Source organism: Mustela putorius, unplaced genomic scaffold, assembly GCF_011764305.1.
Source record: "Mustela putorius furo isolate JIRA1106 unplaced genomic scaffold, ASM1176430v1.1 tig00003834_pilon_pilon_pilon, whole genome shotgun sequence".
NCBI lineage: Eukaryota > Metazoa > Chordata > Mammalia > Carnivora > Mustelidae > Mustela > Mustela putorius.
In genome coordinates this window covers 44,866,736-44,883,898 of record NW_025421987.1, presented here as the reverse complement: position 1 = coordinate 44,883,898, position 17,163 = coordinate 44,866,736, and the positions used below count along the sequence as shown (strand labels likewise).

Genomic DNA, 17,163 nt, shown 5'->3' with positions numbered 1-17,163 from the left:
TGGAACCTCAGCATACTCTAGGCCCTGTGTCATTTAGCCAGCAAGCCAAGGAAATGTACGGCCCTGACTCTTTTGCAGATAATCAAAGACCTGCAGCTACTGGGGTTAGTGGCAGCCCTGGTGATAGCTGATGTGATCCTGCTTGTGACGTGGGTGCTGACTGATCCCATCCAGTGCCTCCAGATTCTCGGTGTCAGTATGACGGTGAGGGGCCCAATCCCTGGATAATCTACTTTCCGAACTGGGAGGATAGGCTTCTGTGGGTACACTGAGGTCATTCTCCCAGCAGTCCTCACTCTGTGTTCATTCTCCCAACAAGAAGATAAATGACCCAAAAAGCAGGGAGAGTCGGGAGCTGTGGCTGTGGTGAGTGCCTTGCCCCTTGTCTGCAAAGTGTGCTACCACAGCCACTGCCCCTGCTCCACGTGTCTTCCAACAGCATCCACTGAGATGTCAGAACATGAGAACTGCCCAGCAGTTATCTCTGCTTTCACATGATCAACAATGAGAACTTTCAACCATAGGAATTTGACTTCCCCTAGTTATTGAGATGTATAAGTGGTATTTTCAGGTGGTATTTGGAATCAGTCAGCCCTCCTTCAAATTCCACTTACCAGCCATGTGACCTTGGGAAAGTCATTTAAACCTCTTGAAGTATCTGTTTCCTTATAGGTAGAGTGATGATGATAGTATTTCTTATTCCCTAGGGCTGTGGCTTAGATGAAGGGAAACAATGCAGGGAAAGGGCTCAACTGTGCCTACTACATAAGTTAAAATAATGGGAAGTATTATAAGTTTCCAGCCTCACAAGGGGCTGAGGTATACAGTGAAATCTTGACGTTGCAGATTTAATATGTACAGTTTCAACTGTTAAAAAATAGCAGAAACAAGATGTGAAATAATTCATAATTTTGCTGATGCACTAATATGAGTCACTGTGGTAGCAAAACAATAACTGAGGAGTAAGCCCCACCATCACCAAGCATCCACACGTCAGCCGGACTTTATCATCTTTTCTTTCACCCATAGCCACATTCACTTAGATTATAACCGAGTCACCTAAATGTTACAGTTTTTACGTATTAAGGCCAAAATCACATGCTGTAGAAGAGTTCATGCTCCAGATGTCCCCAAAGATCTCCTGTGTGTTCCTAGTAATTGTGGGTTTCCTCCGTCCTGACTCTGTGTACCTCCTAGGTGACAGGGAGAGACGTGTCCTGCTCTCTGACCAGCTCACACTTCTGTGCTTCCCGGTACTCTGATGTCTGGATTGCTCTTGTTTTGGTGTGCAAGGTTGGTAACCACATCTCCTTGGGATATAATCTGTCTGTCCCCAACAAAAGAGCCACACAAAAAGAGAATTAGAGGAATTAATGAGGTGATAACGCAAAGAATCTTGAAATCAGAGGAAACCTCTGTTTATGCATAAATCTCAAAATCATGACCCTCATTATTTCTCTACTCTTTATTTGTCTTGGGGGTCATTTTTCCAATTCTTTGAACCCTCTCATTTAATTTTCCCCTAAATCATGTGAAATTTACCCACAATTTCTCTCATTTCTTGGTCTGATTTTTCTAATTAATTTGGCAATACCAGTTTTCTCCCCAACTCCCTGCAAGGGAGATTATGCAGAGACATTTTATCCGGCTTTATTTGTTCTTTTGATGCCCTGATTAACCTTCTTGTATTTTTCTTCAAGATTTGTGTCAAGGTATTCTGCTGCCTTCCACCAACTTTTCTCAGTCTGATCGGAAGAAGGGCTGGCCCTCAGACAGATGGCAATATCCCTGGTGTCCTTTGAGTGGTTCCAGCTGCCTCAAAGTGTCCTCCTACCGCTCTGAATCTCCCACAGTTAGCCTCATTTGTCTCTGTTAGCTGGCAAACGTAGGGTATTATTTCTAGCAGGTACGGGAAACCTGTATAGGGCCGGAGATTCCTAGTACGAACTATCCTATTAGCTGATTTCAACATGAAGAAATAGAAAATCTGGCTGTGAGGGGTATAGGGCAGGCCTATTTCACTCAGGCAAGCCCTGGATGCTAAGATACTATTTGTTGATTCTTGGGACAGAGAGGCCTGGTGGTCTTTAAGGTAAACTTTACTCACTTTACCCCTAGGAAATTGTTCAAGTGGTTGCCTCTGAGAGATAGGGCTGGAATTGGGAAATGTTGCTTTTTTACTATGTGCATATATTACTTTGATAGAAATGTTTTTAAAAGAGAATAACTGGGCAGGAAATAGCTCTTGACCTCTAGTTTCTTGCTAACAGTTAAGAAAATGAACTTCAGAATATGACAGAACGGGATTTGAGTTCTGACTCAGCCCCTTCCTAGCTGACTCTGAACCTTATTTAACCTCTTTGATCCTGGGTTCCCTCTTACATAAAATGGGGATGACGACAAAATCCTCTCAGAACTGTTCTGAATTTCAAACAGGTTAGTGCATGATCAGAGTTTTCAGCCACTCCTGGCCCATGGAAAGAGCTCAATAAGTGTTAGATATTATGATTATTAATATTCTACTGCCCCCTAGACAGTTTGATTTCTTGAGCCCTATAGAAAAACATGTCCTCCCCAGGACAGAAACTCAACATTTCCCCCATAGAAGCTCCCTTTGTGATTCAAGTTGATTTATTTTCTCCATAGCCTTTTATACAATCGCATTTCCATTTTATATCACTGTAATATCTTTCTGAAGGCAAGGAAAGAAAAGGAGAAAAGAGTGCTAAGCATCAGGAAACTGACTGAGCCAGCCCCTCACAGGCTCGCTGGTCAATGAGCACTTCCTAAGGATGACTTAAATCTTCACATCATGTTCCAGGACCCCATGCCCACCTGAACCTAGCAACTACCCCCACCCCACACTTCTCAGAAGTGAATGTCAATGACATACAAGCATTAGATATGATTTACTCAAACACAAGTTGTGGATGTAGAGAGGCTTTATTCATACCTCGCTCCCTTTTGGCAAGAGGTTTAATGGCGTTAAAACATTTTAAAGAATGAGATGTGAATAGTTCAAAATCATAGAATTAATTTCATTTACTTTTAATTAAATTACTAGAGATCCAGTCTGCCAGATGCCACCTGATGGTGTCAGTTACCCCAAACTCAAGCCCCACTGGCCTGACTTGTGTATTTTCTAGTCTTTGAAGATCTCAGAGGAGCCACCTTTGGCCCTTAGGCCTCTCCTGGGATACTGGGCATTAGGGGTGCCCAGAAGGCATCCCTTCCCTGTTGACTCCTTCACTGTGGGCACAGCCAGTCCTCCAAAAAATTATCTTTAGGGCTATCCTGGCAGATGGAGTTGGTCAGATTGTATGATTTCAGGGTCACTGGCAGGTACCCTGCTGATACCGGCTTTGCTTTCATTATTAGTTCTCCCTGTGAATATCTGTACTTTCCACCCACACCTCAATCCTCATGGCATCTTCACATTCTGTGTGACAAAACATGGACATCTGTGTGCTCGCCTTAAATCTCCCTACCAGACTGAGCTTCTTGAAAGCCAGGATCATGGCTTATTCCTCTTTGTAACACCTTTGCCTATCCTGCACCTAATATCATACTTTGTACATAGACAAACATATGGTGAATCTATACATTACGTATTATTGATCACAGCTTTGATTTCTGTTTCAATACAGCTCCCTCCAGGAAAGGCAGCACTTTAAAGTGCATGAGTAATTTTCTGTGTAGTACAAGTGAGAAATCTGAGAGCAGTTTTATATTCATGGGAAAGAGGAAAGAACAGGGCACTGGGTTCCTGGTGATGGGGGCAGAGAATGTCACACAGAGGATGAAGGGTATAGATGAAGCCTTTACTGCCTGTGCCTGCTCCACAGCCTCGCTTAGGTCCCAGCCTGCCTTTGTTCTCTTTTTCCATCTCCCATAAACACCCACTGGCACAGAGCCGCTGCTAGCCTATAGAGATCCTTTGTGTAAATTAGAAAAAGTCATCCCTTCTAGACAGATGCAATCTTGCAGGTGCAGGGCTTGGCAAGCAGATGGTGTCTTTGGGAAAATTAGGGGGGATAAAAAGCCCATTCCTTAGGGCGCTGCCCCTGCCACAGCACACAGCTTGACAAGCAGACCACAGGGCTGTTTCTGCTTATACGTGTCCCTCAGCTCCATGCAGTGCAAAACCACACAGCAGGTGCAGTAGTCCTTACCACTGACGGCACGGCATGCCCACTGCCCTCCAAGTGCCCAGCAATGCATCCTGTAGACCTGCTACCCACCTACACCGTCCTGCCTGTGCCCTGTCCCAGCAGAGTCCCGTCTGCTGGCTGACTTGCTGACCTCCAGTAAACTAATTCCCAGGGAAGGAGAGGAAAATTACATTTATTTAGCACCTAGTAATATAAGGGGATGCCCTTAGTGTCTTCCCATGTGCTATATCAGTACATCTTCATGACAACCCTTTAAGGTAGGTCTGATTATCTCTATTTTAAAGGTGAGGAAATTGCTTCCAACCTTATGGTTCCAACCTTACTGCTCTTTGACACTGAGCCCACTGTTCCACTTCTCTCAGCCCCGGGTTCTCTTCTCTGTCTTCAGGGCCTGCTGCTGCTCTACGGTGCCTACCTGGCTGGCCTGACTGACCACGTCAGCTCTCCTCCTGTGAATCAGTCTTTAACCATCATGGTTGGGGTCAACCTCGTAGTAGTGGCTGCTGGGCTTCTCTTCGTGGTCACCAGATACTTGCACTCCTGGCCCAACCTGGTCTTTGGACTCACATCTGGAGGTATCTTTGTTTGCACAACCACGATCAACTGCTTCATCTTCATTCCCCAGGTATGCTCTACGGAGAATTTGGCAGGCTGGTCCTCTGTCATTCCAGAGGCTTCCCTGGACATAATAAACCCCTCACTTTGTTTTCTATTGAGACTTTTGGATACCGTTTATTGGGGAGTCAGAACGAAGGCAAGTTCCTCGTGAGGCGGCTCTCTCCGTTCTTGCCTCCTCACTTCCCTGAAGAGGGCGACTCTGCTCCCCATCAGCAGGAAGGACAGGCCAGAGTGGCTGAGCACACATGGCAGCATGTTTCTAGCCCTGGCAGGCTGCCTCCCAGACCTGCTTGTCCACCTACCCTCCCGTCGACTTCACTCATCTCCAGTCCCCTCTTCTCCTTGATAATGTCATTTCTTTCACTAGCCTGGGAGTGAGGACATTTTCTTTCTTTCCTATTGGAGGTTGCAGATTCACAGAGAAAACCTCATTTGGAAATTTATGCAATTTAAAATTTTTTTTCCTTTTTATTAGAAGACAATATAGAACATTTCTTTTTATAATAAGGAGAAATAAAAGCTGAATAAAAATGTGTTTCACACTATGGGAATTAAGGGGAAAAAAATCAAATGAAGGAGAAAGATAGAAGCAGAAATATCCAGAGAGCAAAGAGAAAGAAAGGGAGTCAGAGGGAAAGAAGGACTCCATGGGCTCTGGAAGTGATGTTAAATTATTCATGTAATGCCCTAGGGTACCACTGAACCACATATATCTGAGTTAATGAACTTGGCATTAGGCACCTGTCCTGTTTCCCTTCTAGATCTCTTTCTCTTCCCCGGAGGCCTCCCTTATCCCACTACTCCCTCTAGACTCCATCTTGATTCCCTTTGCAGCTTTCAGTTGACTAGGAATGTCTTCTTGAGGGAGCTAACTGATAATTAAAGTGTTGGCTGAGGGAGGGTTATGACTGCACTTTGGGGCACGATGGTGTGACACAGGCAAAGACCTTTACTCTCCTTCCCTTTCATAAATTCTCATTAAAGTAATCTAGAGAATAAACAAATATGCAAACATCTGTAGCAGTGCACTAAAAACCAAGGATGGGTGTTACATCTCTGCTAGAAACTAGAGTAATTTTTGCTGAATCTCTATGTTATAAGAACGAAATGGAAGGAAATCATGAGAGCTGTGGCTTATTTGTCTGGGGTATAGCAGAAAAAGGGCTGTTCCTCTCTGGGAGATGGGAAAAGGGAGTGGGCAGGGATCTTTTGCGTAACCCACCCCTTGGGTTCTATGGCCAATGATGATTGGTAACCCATCCATCCATTGCCAACCCCTTTCTTCCTTGCTCATCTCTACTATATAGACTGAAAGAGCTCAAGACTTGCTTTACCAAATTCCCTCATGGCTTGTGGTGACCAAGTGATACCATTTCAAACACTAAAGGTTTCCTAGCAGACTTATGAGAAAGCTTTTGTTTTCCTAACAACAACAACAACAAAAACTGAAGGCATGGCTGGCATCACCTATTCTGCCTTCTTCTTACCTTGAATTTTTGTGATAACTGGAGCTATGGAAGTCATCCTGGGACTACAAGTGAAAGGCAAGCAAACATATTTCTGTATGAGGAAACTATAGCTCATCTCATGTAGGACTATAGAGTCAGGAGGAAAGGACCTTGAAGAAATTCTGCAGTTCACAAGAACTGGGCCACAAACTTCTGAAGATCTGGAGAAGCTGCCTTCCTCTGAAGTAAAACAGTTTTTGAAATAGATCTGATTTGTTTTGTCAATGGGATTCAAAGGATATTGCCTCTCTTCAACTCAAGGGAACCATCATGAAAAGGACATAATCTTAGAAATAGTGAATAGCGGCACCTGGGTTGCTCAGTTGGTTGAGCATCTGCCTTCAGTTCAGGTCATGATCTCAGGGTCCTGGGATTAAGCCCCACATCTCCCTCTCCCACGCTTTGCCCTGTTCCTCTACTTGCTGCTCCCCCTGCTTATACTCTCTCTCTCTGACAAATAAGTAAATAAAATCTTTTTAAAAAATGAAATACTAAATAAGGATGAAAAATACTGTGTGAAACTTAAAATACCAATAAAAGTATTGAACAGGCAATTGGACATGGCAAAATACTGAATTAGTGAATTAATTTAAAGTAACGGACAATAAGGGGACAGATAAAAAATGAGAGACTAGTTAAGAAAACACAGAGAACAGATCTAGGATACAATATAGAGCTAATAAGAGTCTCTGAAAGACAACAAGATAATTTGGGGCAGAAGTAATCACCTAGGCACCATTAGAGGAAAGCCTTTCAGACCTAACCAAGACCTCTATCTGAAAACTGAGTGAATCTGCAACCTCCATGATGCGCCCTACTTGTAACTTCCCCCTCCACACTCACCTCTGTCCCTTTCCCATCCTGAGCCTCAGATGCAAGACTTCCACTGTCCTTGGTGTTTGAATCCTCAGTGGTAATATTTAGGTACACTCCCATCTACATACAGACATAACAGACATAAACATACAGGACAAAGATCAGCTTGGATTCTCACTTCCAGGTTTGACCTAAGCAACAAGCAGTTGGTTTGTTGAAGTGGGAGTGGAAATGAAAATATTAGGGGGTACAGCAATGGGGTGTACAGACAGTGTGGGCCTTTCTCTTTCTTTCTCTCTGACTCACCCCCCCCCTTTTCTTCCTAGTCGTTTTGAGCTTCCATTATCTTAGTCTGTCTTTCCTCTTCTATTTTCTGTCTCGTGCTTTTTCTCTTCTTGAACAGAACATGATTTAAAACCAAAAAAATATATTATAGCTTATCGTAGTTTAGGTTTAGGAGGGTAAATGATTTTTCAAAATATGAAAGTAACTGAGGCTTGTCAGTTTTTTGTATGCCCCTGAATTGATTTTCCGCTCTGGCTCAGTGGCCTTCGGTAGAAGAAAGATTCTCCCCGTGAGACCTGCACTGTGTCTTCCAGGAAAATAGGACAGCTGAACAAATTTGGAAAGTTGTGTGAGGAGAGCTGTATAGGGAGGGGAGGCAGCAGGAGGTGGACTGCCTTCTTATGACTAAGCCTTCAGACTGGATTGATGGGAGGGGCTTATGAAAGCAGAAGCATAGATACGTCAAGGGCAGCTAGGTGGCGCTAGAAAGCTGAGTGAAATGGATGACATTACAGAAGAGGCAAGTGGGCCAAGTAGCACTCTACACAGGCCCTCAGGAAATGCCTAAGTATTTATGCCAAACACTGAGGTCATCACCAGCAATGAGCCAGCCTCTACTTTTGTGACCTGAACATGACCCATCCTTATACACATCCCCACCTCCATCCCTCTCTCTCTGAGAGGCAGGTGGGTTCTGAGATACGGCATTTTTTTTTTCCTCCTCTGCATTCCCCAAGTGTTCCATCTGCTCCTCATGAAGGTGTTTAGGAATTTCTACTCTGCCTTATAGTTATCTGCATAGGTCGCAGCGCCCCCTAGTTTTCTAGGGGAAAGCTTCCTTCATTTGTTCACATATCTGTCCATCACTTACTAACTGACCTCTGCAGGAAATGTGTAGGTCAACACATGGACCCACCTCCAAATCTAGTAGGGGGCAGATGTGAAAGGAATTATAATACATCTTTTAGGTGTCTGAGGAAGGTACGTTACCTAATGCTGAGGAAGGGGTGCCTCAGGCTGTCTGGGAGCTCAGTGACACCTTCTCAGAACATGGGGTATTTGGGCCCAATCTTGAGGGAGGAATAACAGTTCACTGAGCAGATTGGGGGAGGACAGTGGTTGGCATTTTTGATGGGGGAACACCGTGACCAGAGGCAGACATAGGAGACAGAACAAAGTCTGTTTGGAGCACCATAACACTTGTGCATCTTGCACTTTTTGAAGCACAAACTGAAACAAGGGGAGATTGGCAGGATGTGAGAGAGGCACATGGAGTGAACTTCCAAAGACCCTGGTTTACCTGGTAGAGATTGAGAGTCAATCCCACTGTGTTAATGTTTTATTGTTGCTGTAACAAATAACCACAGATCCAACAGCTTAAAATAATACATTTATTATTTGATAGCCCTGGAGGCCAGACATCTGAAATGGGCCTTATTTGACTAAAGTCAAGATGTCAGTAGGTGTGTGTTCCTTCTGGAAGGTCTAGGGGGAATGTGTTTGCACTTCTTGTCTGGCTTCTAGAGGCTGCTTGTTTGGCTCATTGCTTCTTCCTCCATGAGTGTGGTATCTTTATCTGTCTCTCTTTCTGACCTCTGCTTCCACTGGCAACATTTCTTCTGACTCTCTTGCCGTCCTCTTATAAGGACTCTTGCAATGACATTGGCCTTGCCCTAAAAATCGAGAACAGTCTCCCCTTCTCAAAATCCTTAACTCAGTCACAGATTCACAAGTTCCAGAGATTAGGAGGGGAAGAAAATATTTGGGGAAACATTATTCATCCTACCACACCCACATGGCCCAGAGGCCGAGAAAACAAGAAAATGCTTGCCTTCTGGAGGAAGTGCCATGAAGAGGTCCTGAAATTAGGACCTGGGGGTCATTTATAGCCATAGACCAGAAATGTCAAGTCTTAAGGACCAGGATCCCCACAAAGGGGAAGAGGAGGATTTAGTCAAGGGGCACCCTGGTTGTGCCCTCCAGCTTAGGGTGAGACAGCCCAGAAGCCCTGGTGGTGCCCTTACACCAATATTGAGAAGTTCTTCCAGCAGCCCTGCTGAGACAATTCAGATGGGCATTGTTGGGGGAGAAAAAAGGAAAAGCTATACTGCTAAGGAAACAAGGCGTCCTGGGAGAGAACAGAGATACTACAACACTGCAAGGGTGAGTGCCAGGAGAGCACTAGAGGTCTGCTCTATCCACTGAAGACCACAGACTGAGGCTCAGTTGCCAGCTGAGCTGATGGCCTTGGGAGGTGGATTTTGAGAAGGGCATGCAGAGGAGATGGTCCTCGCTTGACCCAGCACAGATCTTGCAAACTCCTGATATCATAAAGGACTCATGCTGAGTCAACAGAGGACCCAGGAGGACTTGGGTGAGAAAGTATTGCAGTCGATGGTGGGAATTTAGTATCCTATCTGCTTTACCAAATTTGGGTTGCACTCCATAGTCAGAGCTTAATAAATGTTTGATGAATAAGCAAATCAATTCCAGGATCCCTGTGTGGCTCCCCACAAACCCCTCAGTATCCTATCTAGAGCCAGCATAAATCACTAGGACCCTTAATGATGAAAATTCCTTAAGGAAGAAAGAGAAATGTCCAGCACTACCACTCCCCCCACCCCTGGCCCAAAGACCATGCCCCTGTTTGTGAATGCTTTTTTTTTTTTAAGATGTATTTATTTGACAGAAAAAGAGAGCACAAGCAGGGGAGCAGGAGAAGCAGGCTCCCCACCAAGCAGGGAACCTGTGGGGCTTGATCCCAGGACCCTAGGATCATGACCTGAGCTGAAGACAGATGTTTAACGGACTCAACCACCGAGACACCCCATGAATGTACTATATTCACTTCCATTCTTATGAAATTAAACCAGCCCCAAGCTTCCTCAGATTGTTTCTCAAAACCAATTTCTCCTGAAAAACCCTCCATAGGACCCCCACAGTTACCAGTCTCTATCTCATCACCCCTGCTAAGGAGATGTGATGTAGCTCAGGGCTCTGGTAACAGCTGGGGTTGTGCTGCTAACTGACTGTGGGGCCTTGAAAGGTCATACTCCTCCTGAGTCTTTCCTCATTTGTCATGTAAAAAGGACAGTCAGCTCGCAGACCTAATGTTCTGTCATTTCTATTGATTTTTATTGACATTTGTGGTTTTCTATCTGTCTGAGACTTGATTATTGATTTGGGTTAGAAGTCCTCTGGCAAGAACTGGGCTTTCAGTAGCAGTAAGCACACCATTACTCCACAAATGAGAATAATTAAGAACAGCTACTTACAACTAAGAGCAGTTTCATTTGAAACATACAATGTTTAGATTGCCTTGCCCCATGATAGCTCCTAAACTCTGGCTTGAGAATATGGCTCTAGAAGCATACTTCAACTCTGGCTCACCTTGACCAGTCTACCTGTCATTGTCTTCCTTTGGCATTTTTTTAAACTGAGAATGACCTTGACCTTCTCTATACCTCCTTTCTTTGCTGTTTACGAACCAGAGTAAAATGTGTTTTGAGAGGAGAATAGTTTATACATCACGTGTGTGTCTGTGACATGGTCATGCCTGATGTTCTTGAAAAAGAGTGAGAGAATGTATTTCTGGGAGTGTAATTAAATAAATAACATGTGTTCTTTTATCGAACAGCTGAAGCAATGGAAGGCATTTGAAGAGGAAAACCAAACAATCAGACGCATGGCCAAATATTTCAGCACTCCCAGCAAAGGCTTCCATACCCAGTATGGTGAGGAGCAGAACTGCCATGCCGGAGGAGAGAGAAACTCCATGGACAGACTCCTCACAGAAGTAAGCTAGACCCCTGCCTGGTGGATTCTCTGTTAGCAAGAACTCCAGTCATGCCAAGGTCGACCCCAGATGTCTCATTGCTGACATTCCTATATTTCCATTCCCCCACTTCCTAGCCACTCCCACTTCCCTCAGTCCCAGGCAGAAAGCTCAGCATTTCCCCAGGGACCCTCCGGTCGCTGACCTCACCCACTGCATTCATTCACTGGCCAGATGTGTACCAAGTATTGTGCAAAGTGCTGACGAATGAAAGAAGTACAGTCCTTACCCTCATACAGCTCATAGTCTATCGAAGGAAACAGATGTTGATCAAGTAAATTATAATTATAAACTGTGTAACAGTTATGAAGGAAGGAGCACCTGGGTGGCTCAGTCATTTAAGTGTCTGCCTTTGGCTCAGGTCATGATCCCAGGGTCCTAAGCTTGAGGCCCAGTGTTGGGCTCCCTGCTCAGCGGGGAGTCTGCTTCTCCCTCTACCCTTCTGCTCATGCACACTCTCTTGCTTTATCTCCGTAACAGAAGTAAATAAATAAAATCTTAAAAAAAAAAAAAAGAATTATGAAGGAAGAAATCAGAGTGGTAAGACAGAATAATGGGTAGTGAGTAACCTACTTTAGAATGGTCAGAAAATATCCTCTGAGTTGAGACCTGAAGGTTAAGTGCAAATTGACCAGGCGCAGGGAAAAGCATTCCAAGCAGGCAGAACAGTGTTGTAAAGGTCTTGAGCAGTAGTGGATCCTAGCTTCTTCTGTATGATATATTCTCTTAGAGTAGTACCCTCATTTCCAAGATCTTATGGGGCCCATTATTATCCTTTCCAGGTTTGAACTAGAGATTTCAGTCATCCTGCCAACCCAGAAAGTCTCCAAAATGGGGTGGAGGGCTTAATAGGGCCTCTGAATATCATAGTAACACCAGGGGAGGACTGGGCCAACCCCAACTTCTTTTTCTTCTGTTCTTCAGCCAGATTTGGCACCTCTCCCAGAACTGGGCAGTATGATGTGGGCTTGAAGAAAGCACCTGGAAAAGCTTGAGGCTTCCCTGCCTCAGAAAGAAGGCCTAGGATTCTGCAGAATCAGTTTTTCACACTCACTAAATTATATTTCATATTTTTTCAGTACAGAACACACCTGAGTAGGTGCTGTGTGGGAAACTACACAGGTAACTGGCCTGACCCCAGGGTATCAGTTGTCTCTGCGTGAGAAGATGGTGTGATGGGGACCTAAGGAACACAACAAGGGAAGGGATTCACCTCCCGGGGCATCCCTGCTTGTGCTCCTCTACTCCCTCACACCACACCCTCCGTCTGGAGTTCTTTAATCCACCAGAATAATACTTCTCCATTTCTTGACTATTCATGAAACATCCAGGACCTTATTTCAAAGCCAGATTTCTTCCTACCTGGCAAGGGAGTAAGTAGCATTGCCTTTGATATTCTGTGAAGTCTTCAAAGAAGCATTTTTTTTTTTTTCCAGCTAAACAGAAGGCTGGAAACTTGGCGAAAACAGCCAGGATGATTTTTATTCACAATCAGCTAACGCTGGAACAGCCAAGTGGCCTGACTCTTTAGCCTTATGGTAATTTGTGACGTGCTTTTTGTATTTCTGCCATGCTACCCTGTTTCCCACGCAGTAACTGAATCTGCTCCATCCAGAAACATGCTTGGAGTCTGCAGAGGAAGGGCCCTAATAGGGAACAGATGCATAGACAGCAAAATCCTGGCCTCTTTCCCCCGGTGACCTACACCTGGAACATCTTCCCCAGAACAGGCCTGAGAACAAGTAGCTTGTCCTAGTGCCCCTCCACAGGCCTTGAGAGCTTCCAGTATCTGAGTCTCCAGTTCCAGCACTGCCTGCTAGATCAACACAAGTCTCCCTCCTGCTTCCCTGTGTGCGCAGACCCTGACTCCAGCTCCTTGGTTGCAGGTTCCTTCTGTGCAGCCCCCTCCCTAGGCCCCTCTGTCTTCTGTGTCCTCTTCTTACTTTCTCACGACATGAGCAGTCCATCTTCTCACTGTTGCCCCCCTTGACACTACAGCCAGAGGTCCCCCAGAGGCTGCTGTGGCAGCATGCATCACTGACTCGCCAGGCTGTGGGAAGGCCAGCAAACAGAACTGCCCCAGGGGTTGAAGACCCTCCCTTGTACACTCTGCAGCAGAGGACATTCACCTACAAGAGGGTGACTCTATTTCTCCTGATGACCTGCCCTTATAAAACACAACAATGGATGTTTTGCTTCTCCGATGGGCCAAAAGTAGTCATTAATAAGCTCATTTAAATGCACTGCCCGGGTAGGTCAGATTTTGGTCTCACAATGGCGACACCTCATACCACGCCTTTAATTAGTCTGCAGCTACGGTGAAGACAGAGTCCCACTTCCTTTTCTGGAACAAGGGAAATTCACTGTTTAGGCTGACGTTTCTAAATCTGTCACTAGTCAGCTTCAGATATTTGGTTTGCTGGGAGGAAAGTATTCTTCCCAACTCAATGTTTATCCTATTTTTCTACACTCAAAGGACTTTGGGGCACAAAAAGTCAACACTTGGAGTTTACTTGCTGGGGTAGTTGTCATTAGCTGGTGGCTTCCTCCTAACTCTGTGGTGCAGTGGAGACCTCCTGAAGCCTATGAGAATGTGCGGGGCGGCGGGGGGTTGGGGGGTAGCTTCAGGAGAAAGGGCTGCTGAGGAGGAAGAGGGTTGGCATCCATCTTGTGCTCAGTCACACCCATGAGATTCTCTGAAAGATATCAGGCACCACCCATATCATGAAGAGCCGGAATGGAGGTTGTCGAGTTACTCATCCACTCTGCTCCTGGTGAGTCCTTGAGTCATCTACACTTTCTCGGCAACGCCCCAGCTTCACCACTCTGCAGGTGAGCAAAAGGAGGATGGGGAGGCAGGAGCTCAGCTGCAAAGGCCTTCCGCTTATTCACCAGTTACTCACTGGTCCTGGACTCTTTCCTGATAATAAAAGAAGAAGACTCAGCCAGGATGAACCTGAACTACCAATATTCGGAAAGTCACTCTGCTGCTTATAAAGAGGGAACGGGAGATCTGCTTGGAGTCGCTGCCAGAGGACTATTGCTGGACTAGTTTACTTAAGTTACTGCTCCCATAAAGGTCACTTCTGGGCAACACTCCCATATCAACTTGAGAAAAAAACCCACAGGTTCAGTCCACAGGTGACTTGCTTCACGTAGCCCAAGGAGGGATACATTCTTTGATTTCTAGGACACAATCAATGAATATCCAGATGCTCATCCTTAGCTTCTAGAGAGAATGACCCCAAAGAGGCAGCATTTTCGGATTTGGACAAGCACTTCCTAGAAGCAGTTTGGGTTATTACTCCCCAAACCCTGGACCCTGCTATTGTCTGCCCCAAGACCATCACTTCTTCTTTGGGCTCCACTACTTTTCAACATCAGCAATCTCAGAAGGTGGACATAAGTTCTGAGCTAGACAGTCGCCGATTGTACAAGCAGAGGTCGCTCAGGGCACACCCACCACCACCCCCTTCCTGCTGCTTCATGCCCCCTGATCTTGTGGCTAGGACAGGCACACTCCTGCAGCCCCCACCTGCCAGCCCTCCTGGGTGCAACCTGTATTATCAGCTCACAGCCCTGACGCAGGTCGCTCCACAGCCAAGCTGCCCCAGGCTTAGTCATCTGGCTCCTTGTGATCAGAGACTTAGTGTCAACTATTCTAATAAAAAGCGGGGGGGGGGGGGTTGTTTCTCCAGTAATTCTGGTGCCTGCGCTTTTCTAGGAGCTACTGACAACTAATGGCGTGACACGGTAGCTTCGGCACGTGCCCCCAAGGTCCAGCCAAGGGAGGCGATGACATCAACCTGAGAATCTTGTTGCACCCCTCCCAACCCCCAGCTTGGGTCTTCTCTCTTTGGCGCAGGAATCTCCACTCTTCTCTCTGTTCTTCCCAAATGTTCTAGTCTGTTTGACAAGAGGCAAAGTATGTATTTCCTCATTCATTCATCCCCGAGATACGCTGGAAATTCATCTGTATTTTGCCAAAGTGTGGCAAACCCTGCGTTGGGCCATCTCGGGCCATCTCAAACATTATCCAGAGTGGTGTCTCACAGAAGCAACCTGACCCTCTAAGTTCTGAGGAAAAGGGAGGGGCCTGCAGCAGCCAGCAAACAGCTAATGCTATGCCTCATCTGACCTCCCGTCTCAAAGACAAAGCCACACACTCTGAGGATTTGGGTGGGGGAGGGGGTTAAGATCACCCAACAATAAATCATGGCTAACCTTTATTGAGCACCGTGTGTCAGTTACTGTGCTAAGTACTTCACTCACATCCTCGGAGCCTGAGATCACCAGCCAATACGCAGAGGAACTGGGATTTAGAGCAAGGTTCTGAAGCCACACTTTCTCCACCATGGGAAACAATGTAAAAACCCTCTGAGGCATTCTTTATTGATGATTTCACTTTTATTTTGCAGAAAAATGCTATGATTGAAAGCCTGCAGGAACAAGTAAACAACGCCAAAGAGAAGCTAGTGAGGCTGATGTCAGCTGAGTGCACCCTCGACCCTGCAGAGTGGGCTGTCCCTCCTGCCTCCTCCCACAGCAAGAACATTCTGGTTGCAACCTCTGCCCATAGCCTGGTAGGTCAGGGGCCTTCAGAATGCCTCTCTGACTCTCAGAATGATACCAGTGTGGTTGTGCAGGACTCCCAGAGCACAAGTGTACAAAGCCTGGAGCCGGCTGTGAAGGACACCAGCTCCTCCCCAGGGCAGAAGGAGAAAACGTCTAACTTGAAAGACATTTCTGATCATTTAAATTTGGGCTGCAGCCAGAAGCCACGGCCTGAGCAAAGCCAAGGAGCAGAAAGACAAGACCAAGTACTCATGAACTACCCCCAGAATCTCATGCCAGCGGGAGAAGACCCCATTCCCCAGAGACAGGGGCAGCTGGAGAACTCAGAGGAACCCCAAAAGCGGCTGTCAAGGGTCAATTCAGTGATCAGGGAGAAGCTTCAGGAAGTCTTACAAGATCTGGGCCTGGGTCCCGAGCCTCCCCTCCCCTCTTCCCTGTCCTGTCCACAGCAGCCCTGGAAGAGCAGTGCTACCCACAGCTTCCAGAAGATTCCCCTCACCAAGGAGCTCGGCTTTAGCCCATACATGGTGAGGAGAAGGCGGGCTGCACTGCAGGCTCGCTCACATTTTCCAGGCTCTATACCTTCATATGTGGGGCATCGTGCAAATAGGACTGTTTCTGGGGCACACAGTGGGAGGCTAAACGTGCGCAGTAGGGACAGTGTCTGCCTGGATCCCCAAACGGCAGATTCCAGAGTCCCAAATTCCTCTTCCAGGAAGACTTCACTACTCCCAGATCCTCAAGGCAAGCCGGACACCCTGGAGGGCAGCAAACAAAGCCACACAGAGCCCCAGGGTGCCGGAGGGAACCATGCAGCCTTTCCCCACCAGCCTTCTGGCTCTGACCGGGCACCGTGTCCTGCTGCCCCACACCTATCCAGAGCCTCACCAGACATTCTGGAGCAGCGGCAGCTGCTGCCCCTGGGATTCCCACACTGTCCCTCCATGTCCCCTCCATGCAGCTACCTTGACACTGAGTCCAGCAGCTCAGACGAGCTCTTCTGCCGCTGCCACCGGCCCTACTGTGAAATCTGCTTCCAGAGCTCCTCTGATTCCAGTGACAGTGGCTCATCAGACACCGACCCTGACCCTGCTGGTGGGCTGGCTTCCTGGGAGAAGCTGTGGGCCCGCTCAAAGCCTATCGTGAACTTCAAGGACAACTTGAAGCCCACACTGGTGTGAAAAGCAGCAAAGTGAGTCTGGATATAGAGGTTAGTTCAGGACAAGCCTTACCAAGGCCTCTAGGTGGAAGGCCAGTTGTGGCCTTCGGGAAACAGATCGGTCCCCTGAATTGATCAAGCCTTTATCATGTTTCAGCTGTGCTCACTTGAGCACTGTGCTACCTTGAGCTCTTC

At 46.5% G+C, this 17,163-nt stretch overlaps 1 protein-coding gene across 2 annotated transcripts in view; it reads left to right on the top strand.

Annotated features, from left to right (window-relative positions):
* The window catches only part of GPR156 (G protein-coupled receptor 156), a 60,036-nt gene extending 42,873 nt beyond the window's left edge, over window positions 1-17,163 (top strand). The window contains exons 5-9 of one of the 2 annotated variants that reach the window (XM_004772798.3): window positions 79-204; window positions 1,198-1,293; window positions 4,561-4,797; window positions 11,037-11,195; window positions 15,653-17,163. In XM_004772798.3, the coding sequence (XP_004772855.1) occupies window positions 79-204; window positions 1,198-1,293; window positions 4,561-4,797; window positions 11,037-11,195; window positions 15,653-16,990 (1,956 nt within the window). In that variant the 3' untranslated portion in view covers window positions 16,991-17,163. The remainder of the gene's footprint in view (window positions 1-78; window positions 205-1,197; window positions 1,294-4,560; window positions 4,798-11,036; window positions 11,196-15,652) is intronic. The other variant, XM_045088432.1, reaches the window with a different exon arrangement.